General features: G+C 43.1%; 1 protein-coding gene across 4 annotated transcripts in view; it reads right to left on the bottom strand.

The window, feature by feature from the left end:
• CERS3 (ceramide synthase 3) overlaps positions 1-23,622 on the bottom strand; it is a 113,295-nt gene that overhangs the window by 11,084 nt on the left and 78,589 nt on the right. For all 4 annotated transcript variants that reach the window (XM_027571436.1, XM_027571435.1, XM_027571437.1 and 1 more), the window contains one exon: positions 17,637-17,790. In XM_027571436.1, coding sequence (XP_027427237.1) covers positions 17,637-17,790 — 154 coding nt within the window. The remainder of the gene's footprint in view (positions 1-17,636; positions 17,791-23,622) is intronic.

The following is a 23,622-nucleotide window of genomic DNA, read 5'->3' as shown; positions in this document are numbered from 1 at the left end:
AAACTCACATATGTTCCGGACAGATTTAAGGTTTATGGTAGAATTGGCTGTAAACAGAAGGATAAACAGTGTGGAATATCTGATTCATGGAATACTATATAGGAGTTAAATGAATTGATCTACAGAGTTACATATATCGATGTGAATGTGATGAATGAAGAAAGCAAGTTGCACCATTATATATACTAGATCATAGCATTCATGTAGAGTTTAAAAATACAGACGCAATACTCTAATGTTTGTGACTATACCCAAGCATAATAGGTATATAAAAGCATGGGTGGAAGGATGCAGCTTTAGTGGTTCTCTTGGCAGAGAGAGAGAGGGAGAGAGGGGAATGGGTTGGCTTGGGGTGTACCAAAATATACCATCTTTCTTCCTAGTTTCTCTTAGGTGATTTCATCCAGCACACGGAGACACTTGTATTTATTTGATGAGAGAGTGAATGAATGAATCTAACTCCACAGCATTAAATCCCACCTAAATGCAACTGACTCCCAATTTTTTTTAGAATTACTTATTTATTTGTGAGGGAGAGCATGAGAGAGAGAGAGGGAGCAGGGGGAATGGCAGAGGGAGAGGGAGAGAGAGAATCCTAAGCAGACTCCATGTTGAGCATGGAGCCCGATACAGGGCTTGATCCCACGATCCTGAGATCATGGTCTGAGCCAAAACCAAGAGTTGGACACTCAACTGACTGAGCCACGCAGGCGCCCCGTGACTCTCAAATTTATACCTCAGTGTGGACCTCTCTCCCTGGCTTCAAATGATCATAGCTAGACAATCTCCTCTCAGCGGTCTAACTGTCCCATCAAATGCTGGTATCCTCATTCACCACTTTTCTCCAGTCTTCAATATTTCAGCAAGTGGCACTTCCATTCACTCACTTGCTCCATGTGAAAACTTCCAGATCATCCTCAGTCCTGTCCTGCCAGGAGACCTTGCTTCCCAGCCCATCACACTCAATGGAGGTGGTGGGGGGCAGGGGGGCTCCTTGATACAGACTTCTGCTCTTGTCTTCAGCCACTTCCAAACTGCATCAAATCTCCATGGCCAGGATCTAGCTTCTGCGCTGGCTTGGCCCATGGGGTAGCCACCACCTATGGCCTCAGAATGCTGGAACACAGCAGTCAGCCAGACTGTGCTGCACAGGCTGGCCTCCTGAGACGCAGTGCACAGGTTTGGGTCCCCAGAGCCCCCTGCCGACTTAGAGCCCTCTGCAGCAGGACTCTTGACAGCCACTTCACATAGTTCTTGTGGGACAGTGGTGTTTCCTCTGCTCAGAGGAGCCACATTGCCATTGTTGGCAAGATTTCTGAATAAGGAAAATTCACAAAGTATCTCACCTGCCCTTCTCTAGTAGTAGACAAAATATGACTTGTTCTTAGACAACCCCAATCCACCAGCCCATATCCAAAAGGTAATACATGACCTTATCGGGGCCCATAACTGGGCAGCTGGAGTATAGTGGGGGCTACTCTACAGCAGAGTTTTCTAACTGGCGTGCCAGGGAAAGGTTAAAATAATGCAGAGCCATTGATTCCTTCAGCTCTTGAAGCAGCTCCCAGAGCCCTAGTCTCCTCCTTCTGTGCACAGTCACATCATCGGTTTTCCCAAGTGCACTGTCCAAGCATTAGAGTCTCTGTGCCCTGAGGAGGGAGGGTGTGGAAGCGCTGAATGGAGCTGAAAGAAACATTTCCAATGTGTCACAAACTGGGAAGACTTCCTCCTAAGTGCGGTGCTTTGAGTTAGAGATGGGAAGTCGTGTGGCTCAAACTTGGATTCTCTGATTCCAGGGGAGGGGAAGGTGTGTGCGAAGGGCAGGAATTGGCTGCCTCCAGGACATGAATGGTTCTGTTGCTTAGACCCAAAGCTCAGTGAGGGTTAGAGGTGAAGAAATGACCCGAGAGAAAGGGTCACTAAGTGAATGAGAATGAACCAAGAATGACTGTTAGCACGGTCAGCCCTACCTCACCCGCTATGCCCTTCCCAACCCAAACTGTACATGACCACAAAGGAATGGAAAGTCATAGTGTTCTAAACGTTAATCGTCTTCTCCCAGTTCCAACTGAACAATAAGCTACAATCTCATTCTCTCAATTCATCAGAACTTTCCAAATGCAGTTGCCTGAGTTCAAAAGGAAATGGCTGGCAACCATGATCACTTGAGTAATTTTTAACTGCCAATATTTCCATCTGAAGAAATGCTACCCAGCTAATTATGCAGAGCTTGGCTTCTCAAGAAATAGTGTGTTAGGCTGTTCCTGCATAACCTAACTTCCCTCTGTTAGAGCGATACAGGCAGGTGAGAGAGCAAGGAATCATTTGGGAACACCACCAACCACAAAGTGGACTCAACCAAAAGAGAAAGAAGTTCATCTGTTCATTCCAGGAATCTCAGCCTGGCACTCTTGACATGGTGGGCCAGGCAATTCTTTGTGTGGGGACTGTCCTACCCATTAGGAGGGTTAACAGTACGTATCCTTAGTCTCTGTCCACTAGATACAATTGTGACCATCAGAAATATCTCCAGAGATTGCCAAATGTCCCTGGAGGGCAAAATCACCCCAACTGAGAAACACTGGTTCAAAAAAATATTTCTTGAGCCCCCGTGCATTGTGCAAAGCATCAAGGACTAGTCTCTGTCTTCAAATAGCTTACAGTCTACTGAGAGAACCAAACCCTAAGAGCTCAAACACATAATAGTAAATATATAACTACACACTTATAAGTGTTATGAAGTCAAGAATACCACGATGTGTAATTTGGGGAGCTCACTGAGATGGGGTGACATCAGGAAGCCGTGTTAAGGAAATGGAACTCAAAGGTTGTAACCTGAAGGTTAAGTACGGGTGGCCAGGGAAGAGTGCAGAAAAGAACATTTCAAGAAGAAGAAACAGTATGTGCAAAGGGCCTGGGGTGGGGAAAAGTCTTGACGTGCTTAGGGATCAGAAAGGCCAATGAGGCTGAAGAATAGTAAGAAAGATGGAGCATGTCCTAAGATGAAGTCGGGGAGGAAGCATGGACCAGATTACCAATTTCACAGGTCCCGTTTAGAAGTTCTATTTTACTTGTAAGTCCAAAAAGAGGCCATTATGCAGCACTGTTTGAGATATGGGGAGCATACCAGTGACCCAAACAGATAAGGTATCTATACTCAGAAAACTTCTGCTCTAATGGAAGGGCTGGTTGATATATAACAGCATTCCTTATTGCTGTGTGTAAGTGGTGGGAGGGAATTCAGAGTGACCATAGCTAGAGCCTCTGGAGGCTGTGGTCATGGTGTAGGGGAGAAGTGTCAGGGGCACAGGTTGGAGGGGGAGCACTGGAGATGCAGAGGGGGTAGTGCATGAGAAAGAACAGTGCCCAAAGCCCTCTGGGTTTGGAAGGGACTTTTAAGCTCATCGAATCTAGTTTCTATTGATGCTGATACGCCCTTTTGGATAACCCAAGCAAAAGACATACACACTCCCACCTGTACATCTCCAGTAATGAGTAATTGTCCAAGAGGAGTCTGGGTACTTTCTTCAAACATCGGTCAGTTTTTCAAACATTTAAAGATATTTAAATCCTCTTCAAGAGAAATATTTCCATTTCCTTCCACTGATCCTCATGTGACAGAACATCAGAACGCTTCACCGTGCTGTGAATCTCAGAGAACATTCTCCCATCCATAGCCATCAGCCTGCGTTGTGCTATCTGCATAACACAACCAGCACCACTCAATTCATACATGACTTACTACTTTCAAAAGTAGTACACGACCAAAAAAGGCGGGGGGGGGGGGGCGGGGGCACAGCGCGTACAGTAAATTTAGTCAAACCCCGATATCTACACTCTTGGCTTTATTTTTTATGTAATTTTTTCTTCTATTTTAAGATTCCAGAATCTATAGATCTTTATCAATTAATTATGACTTGCTTGTTAGTGAAGGTAAATATATCTGGCCCAGGTCTCTATTCCTAAGAACTGATTGCAAGGATTACCGAACAAAACAAATGTTGACAAGGAGCAAAAAATAATAGTAATACTAATGAGAGAAAATGCTCATTTTGAGTAAAGGAATCATCTCTGCCACAGCACTCCCATACACCTCTGGGAAAGACATCTGCAGCTATGGTTTCAATAAAATTGCAGAGCTGTGTTTCTGAAATGCCTTAAGGAAACTCTGGGCTTGGGAATCTGTGGTTCTACGGTAATGTCAAAAGCCCAGGAGGTCATGAATGACTCATAATGTCCCACTGCTTTTTGAATGGCTCCACATCTAAATCCACAGTTGGCAATGAAACAAAGGACAATATAATAAGCATTTTATGCTGTTTTGAAAGCAAACTTTTAGCTTTCCCTGTCTGAAAAGAAAAAGAAGTGCTTTCAATCAAAGAAAGCAATTTTCTGAACTACTACCAAATACATACCTTTTTTGTTATATTAGTTCTTATTAACCAAGATGACAAGGTCACAGAAAAAAAAATTGAGTTTTTCCTCTTTTTTTTTTTTCTCAAAGAAGTTGCATTACATTTAAATTGGATTCTACCAAACCTAGCTACACACGGACATTTCCTGTTAGTTACCTGGATCTGAATTTTCTAGAACAGTGCTTCTTAAACTTTAATATGCATATAAATCACCTAGAGTTGGTGAAAATACAGAAGGTATTCTGTATTTTCTCATTCAGAAGGTCTCTGGTGGGACCAGAGGTGCTGCATTTCTAACCAGCTCTAGGTGATGCCTGGACTGACATTGTGGTTAGCAGGCTGTTTCTTAGGCCACAACCCATCCCTAGGTTGCTGCTATCTGTAAAAAGAAGCTGAAGCAGAGGGTCACCTAAGGGTCTTTTCAGTTTTAAAATTCCATGATTCCAACTAATTTTTATTTCATTAATATCTGTATGTCATGAGTCCTTTTAGTCCAGAGAGGCAAGAGAAAATTACCAGTATGTCTCACTTCCTATAACAGATGGTTGTTTAAAAATAATTAGTAAATTGTCTTATAAAATGAGTCATGCCTTTACTTCTCCAGGGAAATGTACTATTTAAAGAATTCTGGTTTTCTAGAAAGAAAACAATCTCCAAGTGTTTGTTTCAACAGTCTGAATTTTCTTTTGTAAGGATTTTTTAGCATTAACACCTGTGTAACATGAAAACCTACAGCTCTGGTTAAAATTTGCAAGATGGGAGTATACGTGGAGGTCACATCCACAAACTCTGCACATGTGGGAAAGAAGGCAACTTTCTCTGCTTTTTAGAAAGCAGACCCAAGAAATGGAGAGCCATCCATGGATGCTTGTCCAGTAGTGAAGAAGACACACACGCATGCGCGCGTGCGCGCGCGCACACACACACACACACACACACACACACAGTCTTCTCTACGTTCTAGTGGCTCTCAACCTGAGAGGCAGATCAGAATCACTTATTCAGGGGAAATAGTCTGTCAAAAAGTCCAATGTCTGGGTCCTGTCTCCATAAATTCTGATTTAACTGATCTGAGTTCGGACCTGGCCATGAGGTTCTTTCTTTAAAGGCTCCACAGACCATTCTAGTCAGGTGTAGTCAACACAGCTAATGTGCAACAAGTTGATCTGAAATAAAAAGTGGAAATCCTGGGAGAGCTTCTTGTCAGTGTGAGCAGTATACCTCATTCTGTATTTGCCTTAAACATGATCACAGTCCTCACCTGATGAAAATATATATCACGTAGAATCATAACGAATTTTTTCATGAGCGGACTTATATAGAATATTCCTGAATTCCTTGTACCGGCCTTTTAGACAAAAGGTCCTCAAGAACGTTTAAGCACCTGTCACCAAATGTCATGCTTTCCCGTTCTTAAGCAAAAGGTTCAAATGATAAGCTGATTAAGTGAAGTGAAGTTTAACAAGAAGGAATCTAACTTCTAACACAAATCACCACTATCGCCCGGACAATCCTTGAATGGAGAGAATGTGGCTTGTGAAAAAGACCTAGGGTTTTAATCAATTTCCCAAACTTGGTATGAATTAGCAGCATAATGTGACAACCAGCAACTCAAAACAAAACTTGGCTGCATCAATGGAAGGAGAATTTTCACAAAAAGAGACATCAGACTTGCATTTGTATTAGTCAGACCATGTCTAGAAACTGCTGTTCATTTAAAGGAGAATCTGGGTAAAATGAAAGGAGAGGTAGGTGAAAAGACTCAACAGTGTATCTTAGGACGAGGTACGGTTGAAAGAGTTGGAGATGTTTAACCCCCAGAAGCAGAGCCATGGGGGGGGTGGCGATGGGGCATATGGTTGGTATCTAAGGGTTGCTGCTGTATGCAACTTCCATACGAAGACATCATCAAGATTACTTGTGAGAATGTCGGAAGAAGTCTATTATTAAAAACATTTTTAACACCTACACTTGCAAACAATTTGCTTGAGGACTTCTGGATTTGAAGAACAATGGTAGCCTGAGTCCACATTTCTCCCTCACTCTCTGAAAACAAATACAGAATAAAATGCCTTCAATGTTCCTGGGGAACAGAGAACACTGTTCAGATTATCTATAAGAAGAAGAAAATATATATACAAATTCTAATGAGCCACCACAGCCCTCTAGCCAGTGGCCGGGCAAGTGGAGAGGGCAAGGTTGGAAAAATGAGCAGGGTGGGTGTATTGACTCAGAAGAAGCACAGATAAAATCACCTCCAGAAAGAGCGAGGGAAAGCATGAATGCACAGGCTGGGACCTGGTAGTTCTTAGCTCTTGCTAAAGAGAAGAAGTCCCAATGTGTGTCAGACAGGAAGCCGAGTTTGTTGGGAAGAATCAGGTATATAAAGAAGATGTGGTACTTGGAGATAAGCAGTGAAGGGAAAGAAGAAAACAGAAGAGAAGTCAGGATCTTGCAGAGGAGAAAGAGAAATAAAATAGGTTGGCTATCATCTTCCCTTGCTCACAAATTGAAAACCTTTCTTGAGCGGAAAAGGAAAGGTAGTGGGTACAGCCAGTCTGTTATAATTGAGTATGACATCAGGGACCCCATGAGAACAGATCACACATGAGAACATACCCCACCACCTGTCCCATATGCAGGGGAAGAGAAGTACATTTGCTATTCTAGAGCCAGGAGCTACAACATCCAATGTGGTAGCCACTCACCCCATGTGGCTTCTGAGCATTTGAAATGCGGTCAGTCCAAATTGAGATGTGCTGTAAGTATAAAATCCACACTGGATTTCAAAGACTTAACGTGAAAAAAAAGAATGAAAGGATCTCATTAATAATTTTTGGTATTGATTGCTGAATCATGATATTAACCTTAAATATGATTATAATCTTCCCCTGATTAAAATACCTACTGGGCAAAATATGCAGCAGGCAAAATTGAAATGATAATATTTTGCTTCTATTGTGTTCAATATATTACTAAACTTAATTTCACCTGTTTCTTATGAGTTTTTAAATGACACTACTAGATAACTTAAAATTATATGTGTGGCTCACATTGTATTTTTATTGGGCAGCATTGGCCTAGAGGGAAAGATCAGGAAAAAAGAAGGAACTACCTAACAGTTATACTTGCTCAAAAATGAAACAGCCTGTCTCAGGAAGCATATAAACTATTGTTATTTGGAAAATGAAATACTCTGACAACTGCTTCTGGCCAGGATGGAAAAACAAGGATTAGATTATCCTAGCATGTTAAACAACTAGAAAGCCAGATTTAAAAAAAAAACAATAACAATAGTTTTTAGACACTGTTCAATAAGCAGCTCAGGATTGTGGTTCCTGAGAAAAAGAAAGTGAAGGAGGCGAGCCCTGCAACGGTCCCAGCACACCGTCTTACCACTTCTAAGCTGAAGTACAGTGAAGAACCCAAACCCAAAGAGAACCCAGGGTGCCACTGAGTTGAAGAAACAGAAGTTGGAGTTCCCCAAAGTGAAGCTGGTATTTGTGGGACTGAATGCTGGAGAGGAAGGAGACACACAGAAAGAGAGCTCCAGAGATCTTCCGTGGAATCCCCTTCGGTCTTTGACCGAGTACTGACCTGTGCAGGTGAGTCAGGAAACTACCAAAGGCCAGGCAAAGAATCACCAGAAGAAGTTGGCAAAACAACCCTGGGAGCTCACACCGTGGTGGCAGCTTGTTGTCTTCTTGCCAGCCAGAGTGACATCAAGGAGAGTGGACATCAAGAAGAAGCTAAGAAGGACTTCACTTAATAGCCATTGACCAAAAGCTATTCTGGGCTCACCCTAGCAAAGCTTAAAAACAAGCCTTTGAAAGTATCAAACTTATCACTAGCACCTTGAAGGTGTACAAGAACAAAATACACTCATTGTACTATATACAAAAACACTATTCAAAACAACAAACAAATAAACAAAACCACTATTTAAAAGGGATACAACAAAACCCAGCATCCAACAATGTAAAATTCAAAATGTCTGGTATCTAATAAGAAATTCCCAGGTTTGCAAAGAAGTTGGAAAATATGGCACATAATCAGGACAAAATTCAATGAATAGAAATAGACCCAAGATTATCAGAGATGATGGAATTAGCACACAAAGATGTTAAAATAGCTATTATAAATATGCTCCATATATTCAGGGAGGTAGAGAAAAACACAGATTAAGAAAAATGGAAGATATAAAAAAAGACCAAAATATAATTTATAGAGATGGAAAACACAATATCTGAAATTAAAAAATACACTAGATGGGATTGACTGCTGATTGACACCACAAAATAAAAAAAATCAAAGATTGTGAAGACATAGCAATTAATCAAAGTGAAGCACAGAAAGGGGGCCCCTGGATGTTTCAGTCAGTTAAGCATCGGACTCTTGATTTTGGCTCAGATCATGGTCTCAGAGTCATGAGAGTGAGCCCCATGTCAGGTTCCATGCTCAGTGAGGAGTCTGCTTGTGATTCTTTCCCTCTCCTCATGGGGATGAGTGTTAGGTCCAGGATGGGGCAGGCAGAGACGGGAGACCCTTCAGAATGGCGGCTCCAATCCCTTAGCCCTGGGAAGCTCGCAGGCATGTCCTTCTCTGGGTATTATCCTTGGCTGAAGGGAGCTGCCTTGCCCAGAGCTACGCCCCCCTCCCCAGAGGGCAGCCCACATCCAGTGACACGTTCAGGTCAGGGCACAGAGGTCCCACCCCTTTGCCACAACTGGACATCCCTGAAGGGCCACCCAGCTCTAGGGTTCTCTGTAGGGTTGGCTGAGGACTTTGTTATAAATGCACCACAGTTTAACTTCTCCCTCTGCCCCATCCAGCTCCCTTCACCCCCTCACAGGTGTGGACCCCTAGGGCACCCCTGAAATCCTCTTGTGTGTGCACAGGCACACACACACACTTACAACTGATAAGGGGGAGCAAGAAGGGCACAGAACGTAGGCAGTTCGCTTTCCATCCCTTCTCCTCCCTCCCTGAGCTTTACCCTCACCTGTTACTCCCTTCTTCTGGACAGCTGGGATCCCGGGGGCCCTCCCAGAGCCTGGACTCTTACAGATTTATCTTCCACCCAGATAAATGGGTCAAGGGAGATTTCTGAGGGTGCAGGTAGACTCAGAGGCTTCTATCAAACCATGATATAAATAGTCACCCATTGTAGCTGCTACGGCATCAGCTCCGACCTCAGCCTGGGAGCCCACCGTGGCCTCAGTGGAGCTCTCTAGAGATGGGGTCAGTGGTCCCAATCTGGCCACATGAGTGAGAACAGCCAGTCCCATTTGCTTGAAAGACATGACCAAGGTTTCCAGAAATTCTAGAAATATTACAGAGGTGTACATACAGGCCCAAGTTGCTTGGAGCAACACTGAAGCTGAGGTCTGACTGACCTGCAAAATGGGCCTCCGAGCCTTGCAAAGAGTGCATGTGCCCAGTGCTGCTTTCTTTAGCCTTTCCAGAGTCCGTTATATGTGGCAAGGAGAGACAATTTGCAGAAAATAGCCCCCATTGAGAGTCCAGGCTTCCGCGGATGGCATTCTTGCTACTCCCCAAACAGAACATGGATAATACCATCTACGTGGTAAGTCATTCAGACACTAAAGCCCACATCCTAAATCAAAATGAAAGTGTTGTAAACGTTCATTTATTTAACCCATTATCTACAAACCAAATGGGTTTTCAGGAATAAGGTTTCTTTTATCCTACATAAAGCGCTATGCTGAGACTCATGTAGAGAGGAAGGGGAAGGAGCCACCGGAAGGGTGGGGCCACAGAAATTCATGGGGTATTAACAGAGACAGGGGACCTCTCCCCTACACATGCTTTTACCAATCTCTCTGGCCCAAGCACCCACTAATAACACTTTTACCCCCTGGTGTGAATGTGTAGATTTATTAATAAGCCATGAACTGTGCTCATCCCCTTGTCTAGGCTGACACAGAAATAGAAACTCAAGTTCCATATAAGACATCTGTGGGTGTACGTGTGTTAATGTGCTTGTGTGTGTGTCTGTTTCACTACTAATAAAATGGAAAGTATCTGTTCCTTTCAGGAATATATAAAAATCAATTCCATTTTTGTGAAATGATTTTTATTTATTATTTATTTAGAGAGTGAATGCATGAGTGGGGGGGAGGGGCAGCAGGAGAGGGAGAGAGAATCTTAAGCAGGCTCCACGCCCAGCATGGAGCCCAACACGGGGCTCAATCTCATGACCCTGAGATCATGACCTGAGCCAAAATCAAGAGTCTGACACTTAACCGACGGAGCCATCCAGGCACCCCAAGGATTTTGTGAAACGTTTTTTAAAGCCAAGTATGAGAGATGTCAGAGCTTCTTTTATCTCTTTTTCCTTGGATCTTCCCCCATCCCTCACCTCCTTTTCAACTTCAGCGAGATATGACCAGTGGTTCAAGGAAACATCAGAGTCAACATTTGGGACAGAGGAAAGAAAGGGCAAGATTTGAGTGCCTACTGCTACCCTCAAAGATGCTTTTGCAGGACAACTCTCATTTGAGAAGTCCCTTCCTTTTACAATGGCTTCAGCTGACTTCCTGCCCACCCAATGACCTGACTAGTCCGGTACCTCCAAAGAACTAGTATCTTCAAAACCACTGTTAAGAAACACACAAGACAAGAAGTTCAGGGGTATGCACAAAGGGAACTAATACCTGATAAAGTAAGTATGGAAAATCATTTGCATAATTAAAAATTCACAGGCGATTGCGGAGAAGTGAGATTTGCCACTTTTGAACAGTCACCCAGCAGCTGAATGCTAGAAATAACAGTCCTCACTTGGCTGCTGACCTCCAGCCACTGCCCACGCCTATTTCCAAAGGAATGGAGGATGGATTGAAGAAAACTGAAATACAATCTTGTTTGACTGATTTAGGAACACTAATATAATCTTTTTCCATCAGAGGCCCGTGTGCCTGGAAGGAAGAGCTGAGAAGTCAGGCTATTTTCATCATCAGGAAGAGGTGGCACAGTACCTGGACATGGGCACCCACTGGGACTGTCCTAACAGCAAGAAGAAACAGTTTGGAAGAAGATGCTAGAAGAATTTCCAAATAGCTTGGGAAAGGCTATCAAACAACCCAGTATCTAAAGAAATGCCTGGATAATGTTATCCTGCTGTAGAAAAACAGACATTCACCGAAAAGGTCACTGCATGGGTTCTGGTCATGATTGGAGCAGCCTGAGGAAGCCCCCCTGTCCTGCAGAGCCTCCACTCCCCATCGGGCAGGTGAACCCCTCTTTCCAGTTCTGAGTTGCTTCCATCTCAAGATGTGAGTGTAAGGTCGGGTCTCCTCCCGCGCATTCATCTAGGTGCCCTGGTTGGGCCTGGGGGTCTGTTAATGAGGCCTCTGGGTCCAGGGCAAAGCAACAGGAATTCTGCTGGAGGCAGGGAGCTGGGAAGAAGCCAGTTTGCTCAGTTTGCTATGTTTTCCTTCTGTTATTATCTTAGAACCATGCAGACGGCTGCCGCTTCTACTTTGACTTCTTTAAACAACTCCACACCTTCGAGTTTATAAAATCTTATGATTGTTTTAAGCCACAAAATCCCCTAATGGGAGAGCCCACGGGAGATTTTCTAAAGGGCGCCCTCTCCAAAGAGCTGGAATTCATGGATTACTGGCAAGGTAACGATGACAAAGGGAACAGAGCAGAGGCATGATAAGATTATGAAGTTTGCAGTGAAAGAATATAGAAAAGCACATGCTGTGTGATTCTAATTATATAAGGTTTAAGAAAGTTGAGGGGTGGGTGCCTGGGTGGCTCAGTTGTTAAGCATCTGCCTTTGGCTCAGGTCGTGATCCCAGGGTCCTGGGATCGAGTCCTGCTTTGGGCTCCCTGCTCCGTGGGAAGCCTGATTCTCCCTCTCCCACTCCCCCTGCTTGCGTTCCCTCTCTCGCTGTGTCTCTCTGTCAAATAAATAAATAAATAAATCTTTAAAAAAAGAAAAGAGGGCGCCTGGGTGGCTCAGTTGGTTAAGCGACTGCCTTCGGCTCAGGTCATGATCCTGGAGTCCCGGGATCGAGTCCCGCATCGGGCTCCCTGCTCGGCAGGGAGTCTGCTTCTCCCTCTGACCCTCTTCCCTCTCGTGCTCTCTATCTCTCATTCTCTCTCTCTCAAATAAATAAATAAAATCTTTAAAAAAATAAATAAAAAATAAATAAAAAAAGAAAAGAAAGTTGAGGGGTGCCTGGGAGATGCAGTCCATGAAATGTTCGGCTCAGGTCATGCTCTCAGGGTCATGAGATCGAGCCCCATGTTGGGTGCCATGCTCAGCATGGAATCTGCTTAGACTCTCTCCCTCTCCCTCTGCCCCTCCAACTGCCCCCTGTCCCCTGCTCTCTCTCTCGCTCTCTCTCACAAAATCAATCTTTTTTTTTTTTTTTAAAGAAAGTTGAAACTAATCTGTGGGGATGGAAGTAAGAAGACTGGTTGCCAATGTGGGAACGGGTGATGACCAGAATTAGGCAGTAAGATCTTTATAGGGTCATAGAAATGTTCTACATTTTAACAGAGTAATGGTTGCATGCTCTATACATTCATTAAAACTCACTGAACAGGAAACAAAAAGATGATGAAGTGTGTGAGAGCTGAGCCTACATCACACTAAACTCACACATGGAGAAACACAGGTAAACACACACACACATTAAATACGTATCACTCATGTTTGGAGGACTCAGAGCTACCAGGGAGGAAGAAGAGCACAGTGTTAGCATCATAGCCTGTGAAATCTCAGGCTTCGCAGGCATGAAACCCACTCCTGTGTGACCTTGGGTGAGTCATGGAACTTCTTCACTCACCCCCCTCTCTTCGTCTAGGAACCAGCAGTTTTATGTACAGGTGAGCAGTACACTGTGGTGCAGTAGGAAGGCCTTGAAGAGGGGGGCCGTGCTGTCCTGGTGGATATTCACGGGTCTCTCCCAGTTCTGGAAGTCTATTCTGTGGCTCGGCTGAATGTACAGTGTGGAAGAATATTCAAATCTGGAATTCTTTAAGCTGAGCAACTTTGCACAGTTACTTGTTACAAGTTTATAAACTCCACTATTGTTTCTTCAATAGATTGTTAAAGCAGTTAACCTGTATAAATATTCAGAAATATAGAAATATAAACCAATAGCATTTTCAAAAAGATTTTACTTATTTATTTGTTTGAGAGAGAGCAAGAGTGTGTATGTGCATGCAAGAGCTAGTTGGGGGGGAGTCAGGAGGTAGGGAAAGAGACAAGCAGACTCCCTGCTAAGCACAAGCCCTGCACAAAGCTCGATCTCATGACCCTGAGATCATGACCTGAGCTGAAACCAAGAGTCATACACTTAACCGACTGAACCACCCAGGTGCCCCAAACTGATAGTATTTTTATAATACTCTATTTTAACTGCCAGCCCTTGTGATATTTTTATCTCTTGTTCAGCAAAGGGCAGTTTTTAGATACACTATTAACTACTAACAAAAGAGACCTGGAGTTTTGCTGGATGTTACAGATTTTGTATTTCTTCACTAAAACACTGATATCTGAGCAAGTGTGTCAAAAAGGATCATCAGAATGTGAGTCACACAAATTAACTGGCTGAAGACAGCTTAACAAACAGTCATGGGCGCCCGTGGACGGACACCTGACTCAGCTGCAGCATTATCTAAGCGGAAGGGAGGGAGGGCTTGACTGACACCCAACTGCCAGGCGACCTGGAAGTCACAGCCTCTCTGTGACTTGCCACAAAGAACCTGAGTGAATAGGAATAATGGTAATGGTCCTGGCAGCCAACCTTCCCATGTGCTTGCTATGTGCCAGGTGCTGTTCTGAGGGCTTTATCCTACAAGGCAGGTGTTAATATCATCATCCCCAATTTACAGGTGGAGAAACTGAGGCAGTAAATGGAAGTAATATGCCTCAGATCACACAGCCAGCAAACGGGAAAGCCTGTACTCTTAGCTATTCCGACTTGCTTTACTGGGAAGTGCTCTGAAACTGAGAAAAGAATTCCGAAACGTTTTCTTACATTTTTAGAAAGTTCAGAAACAAGCTAAAGAAATTGTGCTGTGTTTTATTCCACTACCTTGATTATTCAAGTTGTTTATGGATTCTTTCTTATTTCCGTGCCAGTTTTTTCAATCAATTTTCTGGCTATTTCAGATCAACAGTTAATTAGAAAAGGCAAAGTACTGCAAGTGAAGAGACTCATTTCGAGCTTTGCCACAAACTTACTGTGCGAATTTGGTTGAGGCCTCAGATTTCTCCTATTTACGAGAAGGGTCCTCCTTTCTTTAGCTAAAAGAGTTGAACGTGTGTCAAGTGTCATCTGTGAACTCCAGAGACACTGCCTGTCCAGAGCAGATGGCTGGGGCAGGTTGCCAGGGGCTAGTCGTTCCATCCCGGCTCTAGGCTGTAATGGCGGCACGCTCGGCCCTGCCCTCCGTGTCTTGGCTGCACACCAGCCTAAGATGTCAAAGAGACATGCTTGAGTTGGCCGGCACCCAGTGTGATATTTAGGAAGAAGAAAATAAAAGCATAGGGATGATCACATTCTCTTAAGTAATATTAAACGAGAGAATGCCACCCTCCTAATTTCCTCTGAAAGCACTTTTTGTGTTCGCAAAGAGAATGACAAGACAAATACCTCAGCCCATCATACTTCCTGATGGGAGGTGTGAGCTGGGAGTCCCTCACAAAACCCCCATTTTATAGGAACCAGCTCAGTTTCATCAGTGCCTGCTAACCACTATGTCAGAATCCTGAAATTATAGGGATATTGTTATTTTAAGGTATTAACAGAAGCAAATGGTAGAAGGTCCCCATTTGCCATATGCACGCAGTGACCCCACTGTTGAAGGAAAATAAGGTGCGGATATTTCAATGAGTGCCATTTTTAAGATGTACAGTCACTTTTGTCTTTCCAGTCTACCATGCAAATCTATGGAGACCAGAAAAAAGATTAATAAATAATCTTGTAACTTTCCACCCTGGTGTGATATGTATTCATTTGCATCTTCGAAACTACTTCTTAAGGGCCTACCAGGCATAAGGAACTTAAAAAGACAAATTCCCAATCTCTGTTAGAAGATTTGAAAGACATTTTAAGAGGCCTAAGAACTTTGGCAGTTCCATTTTCTAAATATCCAAGAACGCGTCACCTTAGTAACAATTGAGGCGTGTATATTAAATGCTAACGAGTTATTAAATAGAGTTGAAAACTGACTTGTTCATTGTTCCTCTAAGAGTGTCAGCTCCCGCCTTTATCTGTCTCCTCCCCTTTGCAATGCAACGGTGCCTTCAAATAGCATTCTTTAAAAGGCAGCTTTATGGCTTTGGAGGAATAAGCTGATTTCACAGCCAGTTTTGCCACTGCTATGGAAAACAGAGTGCACATGCAAGCCAGCTGAAGTCATACGAACTGCAGGGATTAGGGCTGTGGGGGCCTCTACTACTGCTATCAAATGGCAATTGGAAACAGCTTTTCCAAAGTACAGCATGAGAAATCGGGAATTCCTGTCCACGGCTCCCCAATCCACTGGGTTTTCAATCAGGCCTGGTACAACCCATTAGAGATCAGAAATATGAACATGATGCTGCTAAAACCAAACAAGAGCATCCTCTGGTCTCCAAGTTTTGTTCAGCCTGGCTCCCTTCCAGCCTGTAATTATTGTCACTCACCAGTGATTAAGGGAACAGTTTCTGCCTAGGGAGATGGGCGCTCCAGGAAGGCTTGACCCAGGGGTGGGACAGCCTCAGTTCAGCGCCCTTCCTTCCCTCCAAGCCCTCGATGTGCAAAGGGTCTAACTGCTCGACTTTTTAACCTTATCACACTCACTTCAACTTTATCATCAGTCACTCAGAAGTAAAATAACTTTTGCAGAGGTCATGAGAAAACTATTTAGAATATTAATAAGCTAGAACCATTCGATGAAAGCGTTTTTTCTTGGCACGCCGACTTTTTAAGGGAGAAGAGTCCGCTCCCAGGAAAACAAGCTCAAGTCAGTCATTTAGTAAAACCAGCAAACAAAAACTACTTTCCGAATTTGGTTTGTGATCAATCCAGATGTAGTCCAACTCCCTATACCTCTGTCTAGATCTAGAAGCTAGGAGATGGTAGAAAACCCAGAGGTCAGTTATCACAATGTCCATTTCATTTGTCAATTCTTGAACAGTCATTTACCAAAGTAGGAAAATGAATTAATCGGACAGTTGATCAGAACATGAGCTTATCAGATAAATTACCGCCATACCTGTTACATACGAGCCACTCCCTCTGATGATACAGTGATGTGTATACATGGATGGTAGCACTTGAAAATGGGCCCACTGTAACTTCCACCTCAAAAGATCCTTAATTAAAACTCCCTTAGAAGTATGATTTACCGACAAAGAAGAAGCTGTGGTTTTTTTTGTTTTTTTTTTTTTTTTTTACTTGCCTTCAAGGTCTAAGTCAAATTCCATCCGTTCGATAATGTTCCCTGGCTGGACCTTGAGTCAACTGGTTTCTGTCTTCCACAGCAAGTTTATGGGATGTCTCTTTAGCACAATATAGGTAGTTGCTAGTAGGTGAATACTCCCCCCCAGATGTTGGGTTGTTTCCCCAAAGGCAGTGATTTGTGTCTTACTCATTTCTGAAGCCCTCCTACCCTTGTTCTGGAATTAAAACCCAGAACAGAATTCAAAACAAACAAACAAAAAACTTCTATTGTCTAAAATGTATTATTAATATGTTACTATTTAGAGAAGAAGCTGTTTTCAGGAAAAAAGCACAGCCAAATGACAGACAATATTTCAGATGGTAGGAGAAGGCTCGGCGGGGAGCATTACGTGCAAACTGGGTGCTCAGTGAAGGTAAACCTAAGGCTCTGAAATATTACTCCACTATCACAATAAAGCTTGTCCCAAACTAGAGCAAATTTAAACTCATTAGCACATTCTTTAAAAAGCAACAATCAATTTCTGGATAAAAGTTTTATAAAAAGGACTTGTCCTCTAACAAAAGCAATTTCCTAAAAGCACTGTAGAGACCTACCTAAAGAAAAACATTTTAGGTTTTTACATTTTACATTTTAGGTACATTTTTATCAGTCATGATCAAATCAAGGGGAAAAAAAGGAATTCTGGTTAACTCCAAATTAACCAGGGCGTTCCATCGTCTGGGCATCACCTTCAACCTGTCAATGAAATTCACTTGCTAAGAGCAGCAAGACTCAGGCCGCCCTTACCTTCATGAATAAACATCTTCTGAGCATTTTCAGGATGAAGTAACACCAGTAAAGGTGAAGGACTTGCAGGACCATGAGCTGGAGGTTGAGGAAGATGTACGAAAAGAAAGGCTCAAGATAATGCAGAGGCAGAATCAGGGTGCAATATAAAATCCTAAAAGAAACCAAACAGAGGAAAGCATTTCATTACACAGTACTAGTGCATTTTCAGGGGGAAAACGAATACTTATTCTCTCAAGGCATACAACGTTTATTTCATTTCTAACCATGCCCAGGAAATTCTCAAGGGAAGACAGCATGATAATATTACCTTTTATATCATTATTGGCGAGCTACAAAAACAATATACGGTCTGCCTCTGGGGAAAAAAGTTAAAGCAAATGGAATTTTTATTGTCATGCTGCCTACACGGCAGTTTCTGTACCTGGGTTTCCTCTTTGCAAACAGAAGAGTGTACACAGCCCTCCTTGGCTTCCCTGGGGTTTGTAGAACAAATGGGATAATGCATGTTTACATGGGGTTATAATTGCCCTTATGACGCAACCTCATATATTTGGCAGCAAAGGTGAATGGGGAATTTTAGAAGAGTAAATTTTCCAATAAAGGAGGCTTTTCAAGAAACAAAAACTCTATTATTACTTCCACTTTCTAAAGCAAACTGCATAACTATGGATTTCATGAACAGACGTGTGGCCATCATTTTGAGCTGCCCCTGATGACCCAGAACGCACAGTGCCTTCAGATATGACTGCTGAATGAAGGGCTCCCCTGTTTCCTTCCCAAACTTCACACACTACCATGATCTTAGAGTTCCTGGGTTGGTTTGCCCGTTACTATATTACTCTAATTATAAAAGTAATCTATTCATGCAAAATAGGAAAAATAAGAAAAAAATAGAGTTGCCCATAATACCACCAGGCTAAACAAATTATATTGGGGTCTTTGTGTATTATCTTCCGGTTTTTCCTATACATATTTACTTTTAGTTTTTACATGAACATATAGTATAACTGACTCTTTTTTTGGTGTTGTATGAATTATAATACATACAGAGATCTATGTAACGACCACCATGATTACGATCCAAAACCGTTCCATCATCTCAAAAAAAAAAAACCAAACAAACAAACAAAAAAACCCTGTGCTCTCTCTTTCGAGTCCCACTCTCTCCCCCCGGCCTAGAACTTGGCAAACCCTCATCTGCTCTCTAATTTTGTGTTTTCAAGAAAGCCATATAAATGGGGTCACACGGTGTGTCAGCTTCGGAGACTGCCTTCTTTCACTCAACACGGTGCCTTTAAGAGTCTTCCAAGTTGTTGTGGGCACCAAGAGCATGTTGCTTTGGATTATGCAGTGGTAGCCCACTCTACGGACGTCTCACACTTTGTGTTCCTACCCATCCTTCGGAGAGCGTTCGTGTTGTCTGCAGTGTTTGACCATTATGAATAGGTCTGTTATAAATAGTCACATACAGGTTTTGTGTGACCATAGTGGTTGGGTCTCACATATAAGGATACATTGAACTTCAAGAAACCGACAACCTGCTCTCCAGAGTGGTTGCTGTGCAGTCCCACCAGCCACGTATGAGGATGTCAACTGTTCCCCAGCCTCAGCTACACTTGCTGTTGACCTTCAGAGATGTCTGCCACACGTGGGGTTTTATGTTCAACTCCACTTAGCGTGGAATCAAAAAACAGTTTACACTGCTTGAACAACTCGGTGTATGTGGTCTTTCCCAAATGGAAGGCTATTTCTTTAGAAGTGCAGATTCCGAAATGTGAAATGACTGTTTCAAGGTGCACATTAGTATGTACATTCAGGTGTGTATTAAAAACTGTTAAGACTTTACCAAACTACTGTCCAAAATTATAACAATTTATAACACCTCTATATAACAAAGATAATGGCCACCTATCCATTCCACTTATACAAATCCCTTCTAGACTCTTGGGAATTACAGAAAAATATAAAGAGTTTAAGGAAAAATCACCTAACATCTCACAACTCGCAGGTAACCCAGTACATTTTGGGAAACATAATTGAAGTCATCCCTCCTAAAAATACATTCTTTTATTTTATTTATTTTTTTAAAGATTTTATTTATTTATTTGAGAGAGAGAGAATGAGAGACAGAGAGCACGAGAGGGAAGAGGGAGAAGCAGACTCCCTGCCGAGCAGGGAGCCCGATGTGGGACTCGATCCCGGGACTCCAGGATCATGACCTGAGCCGAAGGCAGTCACTTAACCAACTGAGCCACCCAGGCGCCCTAAAAATACATTCTTTAAGTTTTACGGTCCTTTTCCTTTTTTTGCCCCTTCCCCATGACCACATGATCTTATATAACAGAAACATACTATGCATGTGATTTTTGTACCCTGCTTTTATGACTCAGTCATATGCTAGAGAGAGCTTTCCATGTCAATGAATAAATCTATGTATCAGGGATCAGCAAACAGTTTTGGAAAGGGATGGATAATAAATATTTTATGCCTCTGGGCCATTTGGTTTCTGTTGCAAATACTCAACTCTGCCACCATGGTGTAAGAGCAGCCGTAGAAATACACCAGTTAGTGGGTGCTGCTGTGTTCCAATAAAACTTTATTAACAAAAACAGTCAGTGGGCTGGATTTGGCCTGCGAGCCAGAGTTTGCCAGGCTATGTAATACCTGCACAGAAATCTAGGTATAGATATCATAATTTATTTAACTAATCCCTTTTTGATAGATAGTGGTTTCCAAATTTTCATTATGTTATAGAGAATACTGTAAGAATTACTTGTAAAGACATTTTGATAGAACCGTTTGATTATTTTCTTAGAATAGCTAAAGTCCTTAATAAAAAAGTATACTCATTTTACATTTTAGAATACATTGCTAGACTGCTTCCCCGCAAGACCATACCGATTTATTTTCTTACACCAGTGTATGAGAGTACCTGCTTCCTTAGATTTTGACCAACATTGTACTTTGTCAGCCTCTATCTAAAAGAACATCATGCTGTTTATATTTACATTTTTATTTCTTGTGAAGTGAATATATATGGATATATACTTTTATTTGGTTATATATACTTATATTTATTTGATTGATACTTTTGTGAACTGCTTCTTCATGGTATCTGTCCATTTTTCTATTTGGGATGTTTACTTTTTCTATTGATTCATGAGTGCTCTTTACATATCAAGCATAACAACATTATTTTTTATCATATTAAATATCATGGGCGCCTGGGTGGCTCAGTCGGTTAAGCGTCTGCCTTCGGCTCAGGTCATGATCCAGGGGTCCTGGGATCGAGTCCCACATCGGGCTCCCTGCTCAGCGGGAAGCCTGCTTCTCCCTCTCCCACTTCCCCTGCTTGTGTTCCTGTTCTCGCTGTCTCTCTCTGTCAAATAAATAAATAAAATCTTTAAAATAAATAAATAAGTAAATAAATAAATAAATAAATAAATATCACTACATCGTCTAATTCTTTCAACCCTGTTAATGATTTTTTGGGGGGGCAAACTAACTTCTAAAACATTTTTGTAACCAAATTCATCAATTTTTGCCTTTCTAGGTAGCCTCCATGTATGCTTTAAAGGGCCTTCCTCACTTCCATCATTATAAAATATATTTTCCCATAGTTTCTTAATATATTGGCTCTCCCACTTAAAGTCCTGGTTCTGTGTAGCCTTGATCCACTTCTCTGTGCATTTTCTCAATTGTAAAATGGAAGCAATGATTATCTACCCAATTCATTCAATAAGTGTTCATTGAGCACCTACCAAAGTGCTACCTGGAACTTTATAGGAGCCAGGAATATAGCAATGAATAAAACTGGCCCAAATCCCTAAAGCTGTAAGGCTCACATTCTGGGGCCTGCATTCACAGGGATTTCAGGAAATAATAAGCCTCTTTGCCATTCTGATTTGCTGGATCTGTAAGCAATTGTGTGCCTTATTCTGTACTCTCTCAGCCTACAATGCCCTTCCCCCTTTTCAGCTGAAATTCTCTTCACCCATCAAAGCATGGGCGCCTCTACAATGAAGTCTTCTTGCTATTCTGATCGCCTCTGAATGTATGGCAATTCCTCTAGGAATTGCCCCCCACTACCAACTCCTTGAGAGCATTTGGCCTGATTCATCCTGCCTTGCGGTCATCCTTGCTTGTACAAGTTCACTCTTCACTAGCTGGCAAGCTTTCCGAAGGCAACAGCCATGATGTCTTCATCTCTGTATCCTCCCTTCCCCTGTTCAGGGGTCTTGCTCCTTACTAGGTCCCCTATTAGGAATTTGTCAATATCAAAAGTAACAAAGGAAACAATTCGAAAGCATCTCCTTTATAGATCCTACCAGAGAATGTGAATAATGACCTAAACATGTAATTACTCATTGTGATCCATACAAAGGAAACAAAACAAAACAAAACAAGGGGGTGGGTATTGCTGAACTGAGATTTCTCTATTCTTGCAGTTCAAGGGAAGACACAGAAAAGAGCATTCTGGTTGGAAGGGACCACATGTATGAGGCCCTCAGGTGGGAGGCATTGTAGGAAAGTTAAGGGCTAAGATGAGACAGAAGTAGCTGAAGGGAGAGGAGTGGCAGGGAGAGGTGGTATAAGATGCAGGTGCAGAGGTGAAACCAGACATCTCCTGTCGGCTTTGTAAGTCCCGGCATCGGGGAAGCTTTGCTGGTTTTAGAAAGGGGAATGATACACCTGGCCTAGCCTCGTCAGAGCAGAGTTCTGGGGCTGAGGCCACTTTTCTTGCCTCGTAAACTGTACGCAAGTCACTGAGCGTCCTGGTCTTGGACAGGGTGGAAGTCACCCCGTCCCATGACTGGGAGGCTCCAGGGGGACACACAGGCAGCTTTACCAACTGTAGCGTCCTAGAAATGGAAGAGACCACCATTACAATGCAGATGCCTCCAGAGAGAGCCGAGCTACTGCCGCGAGGGCAGAGGAAAGGCATGGGCTCCGGGGCCGGCTAGATGATGATCACAGCTCGCCTGCTGTCTGCAGCAAGTGGCATAAGCTCTCTGGGCATCCATTTCTCCTGTAAAATGGAAACGCCACCACTCTCCTCATCAAGTTGTTGTGAGGGCTAAATCAGTTGATAAACGGGAAGAGCTTTGCATCCAGGAAGCGCTGGAAAAATGGTAGTTCTGACTATTGCCGTGACTCCCGCTGTGACGACGCCCTTTCCCACCCACCCCTTCCTCCAGCAGAGGGCTTAGGTTCACGCTACGGTGAGAGCAACACCCAGGGGAGCGTGCGGCTGAACTGCCTGGAGCTTCTGCTTTGGGAAAGGAAGGGGAAGCCCCTCGGGAGAGGGAGAGGAGCTCTGGAGGAGTGGGGACCCTGTGTTGCCCGGAACATTGTGTGCAGGAGGACAGAGGGGACCAAAGTGGAGAGGAGCTGTGAAGCGTGTGGCCGGTGTGGCCCCAGGGACAGCAGGTCTGGGGGCTGCAGTTACTCGGCCAGGACCTCTTTCTATCTGTGTCCTCTCTAAAGGATGGTCCAGCCTCTCAATCCCAATCCTTCTCTTCTCTTCCTTTGCTAAAAGAAGAGTGGGAAGAAGGGAAAAATAAACATCTCTGTCCTTCTCAATTTTGTCCCAAACATGCGTGTGTCACATGTGCAGGCAGACGCATGAACACACAAACCCATGTTTCCCTTCCGGACTACATGGAATTTCTCTTTTCACAGAGGATGCTCAGAGACTGCCATGCTCCTGGATTCCTGAAGCCACTCTGCTCCGTCCACTGGCCTTTAATCTGTCCCAACAGATGCACTACGACTGTGACCCTGGATTGTGAACCTCGGCCTTTTCCCTCTTTGGTTTGCTTTCCCACCTTCCCTCTAGCAATCACTAGAATTTCAGTGGTTTGAAAAAAATCACATTGTTGGTTTAAACAGTAGTTGGATTTGCTGGGCTAGATAAGGCAGCCAACAAAAGTTGCATTTTCCTAATGAATACTGGAAGGTGAAGGTCCTTTTCTCTTACTAA

Source organism: Zalophus californianus, chromosome 6, assembly GCF_009762305.2.
Source record: "Zalophus californianus isolate mZalCal1 chromosome 6, mZalCal1.pri.v2, whole genome shotgun sequence".
Lineage (NCBI taxonomy): Eukaryota > Metazoa > Chordata > Mammalia > Carnivora > Otariidae > Zalophus > Zalophus californianus.
The sequence above is the reverse complement of the archived record's forward strand: the minus strand, read 5'-3'. Positions and strand labels throughout refer to the sequence as shown.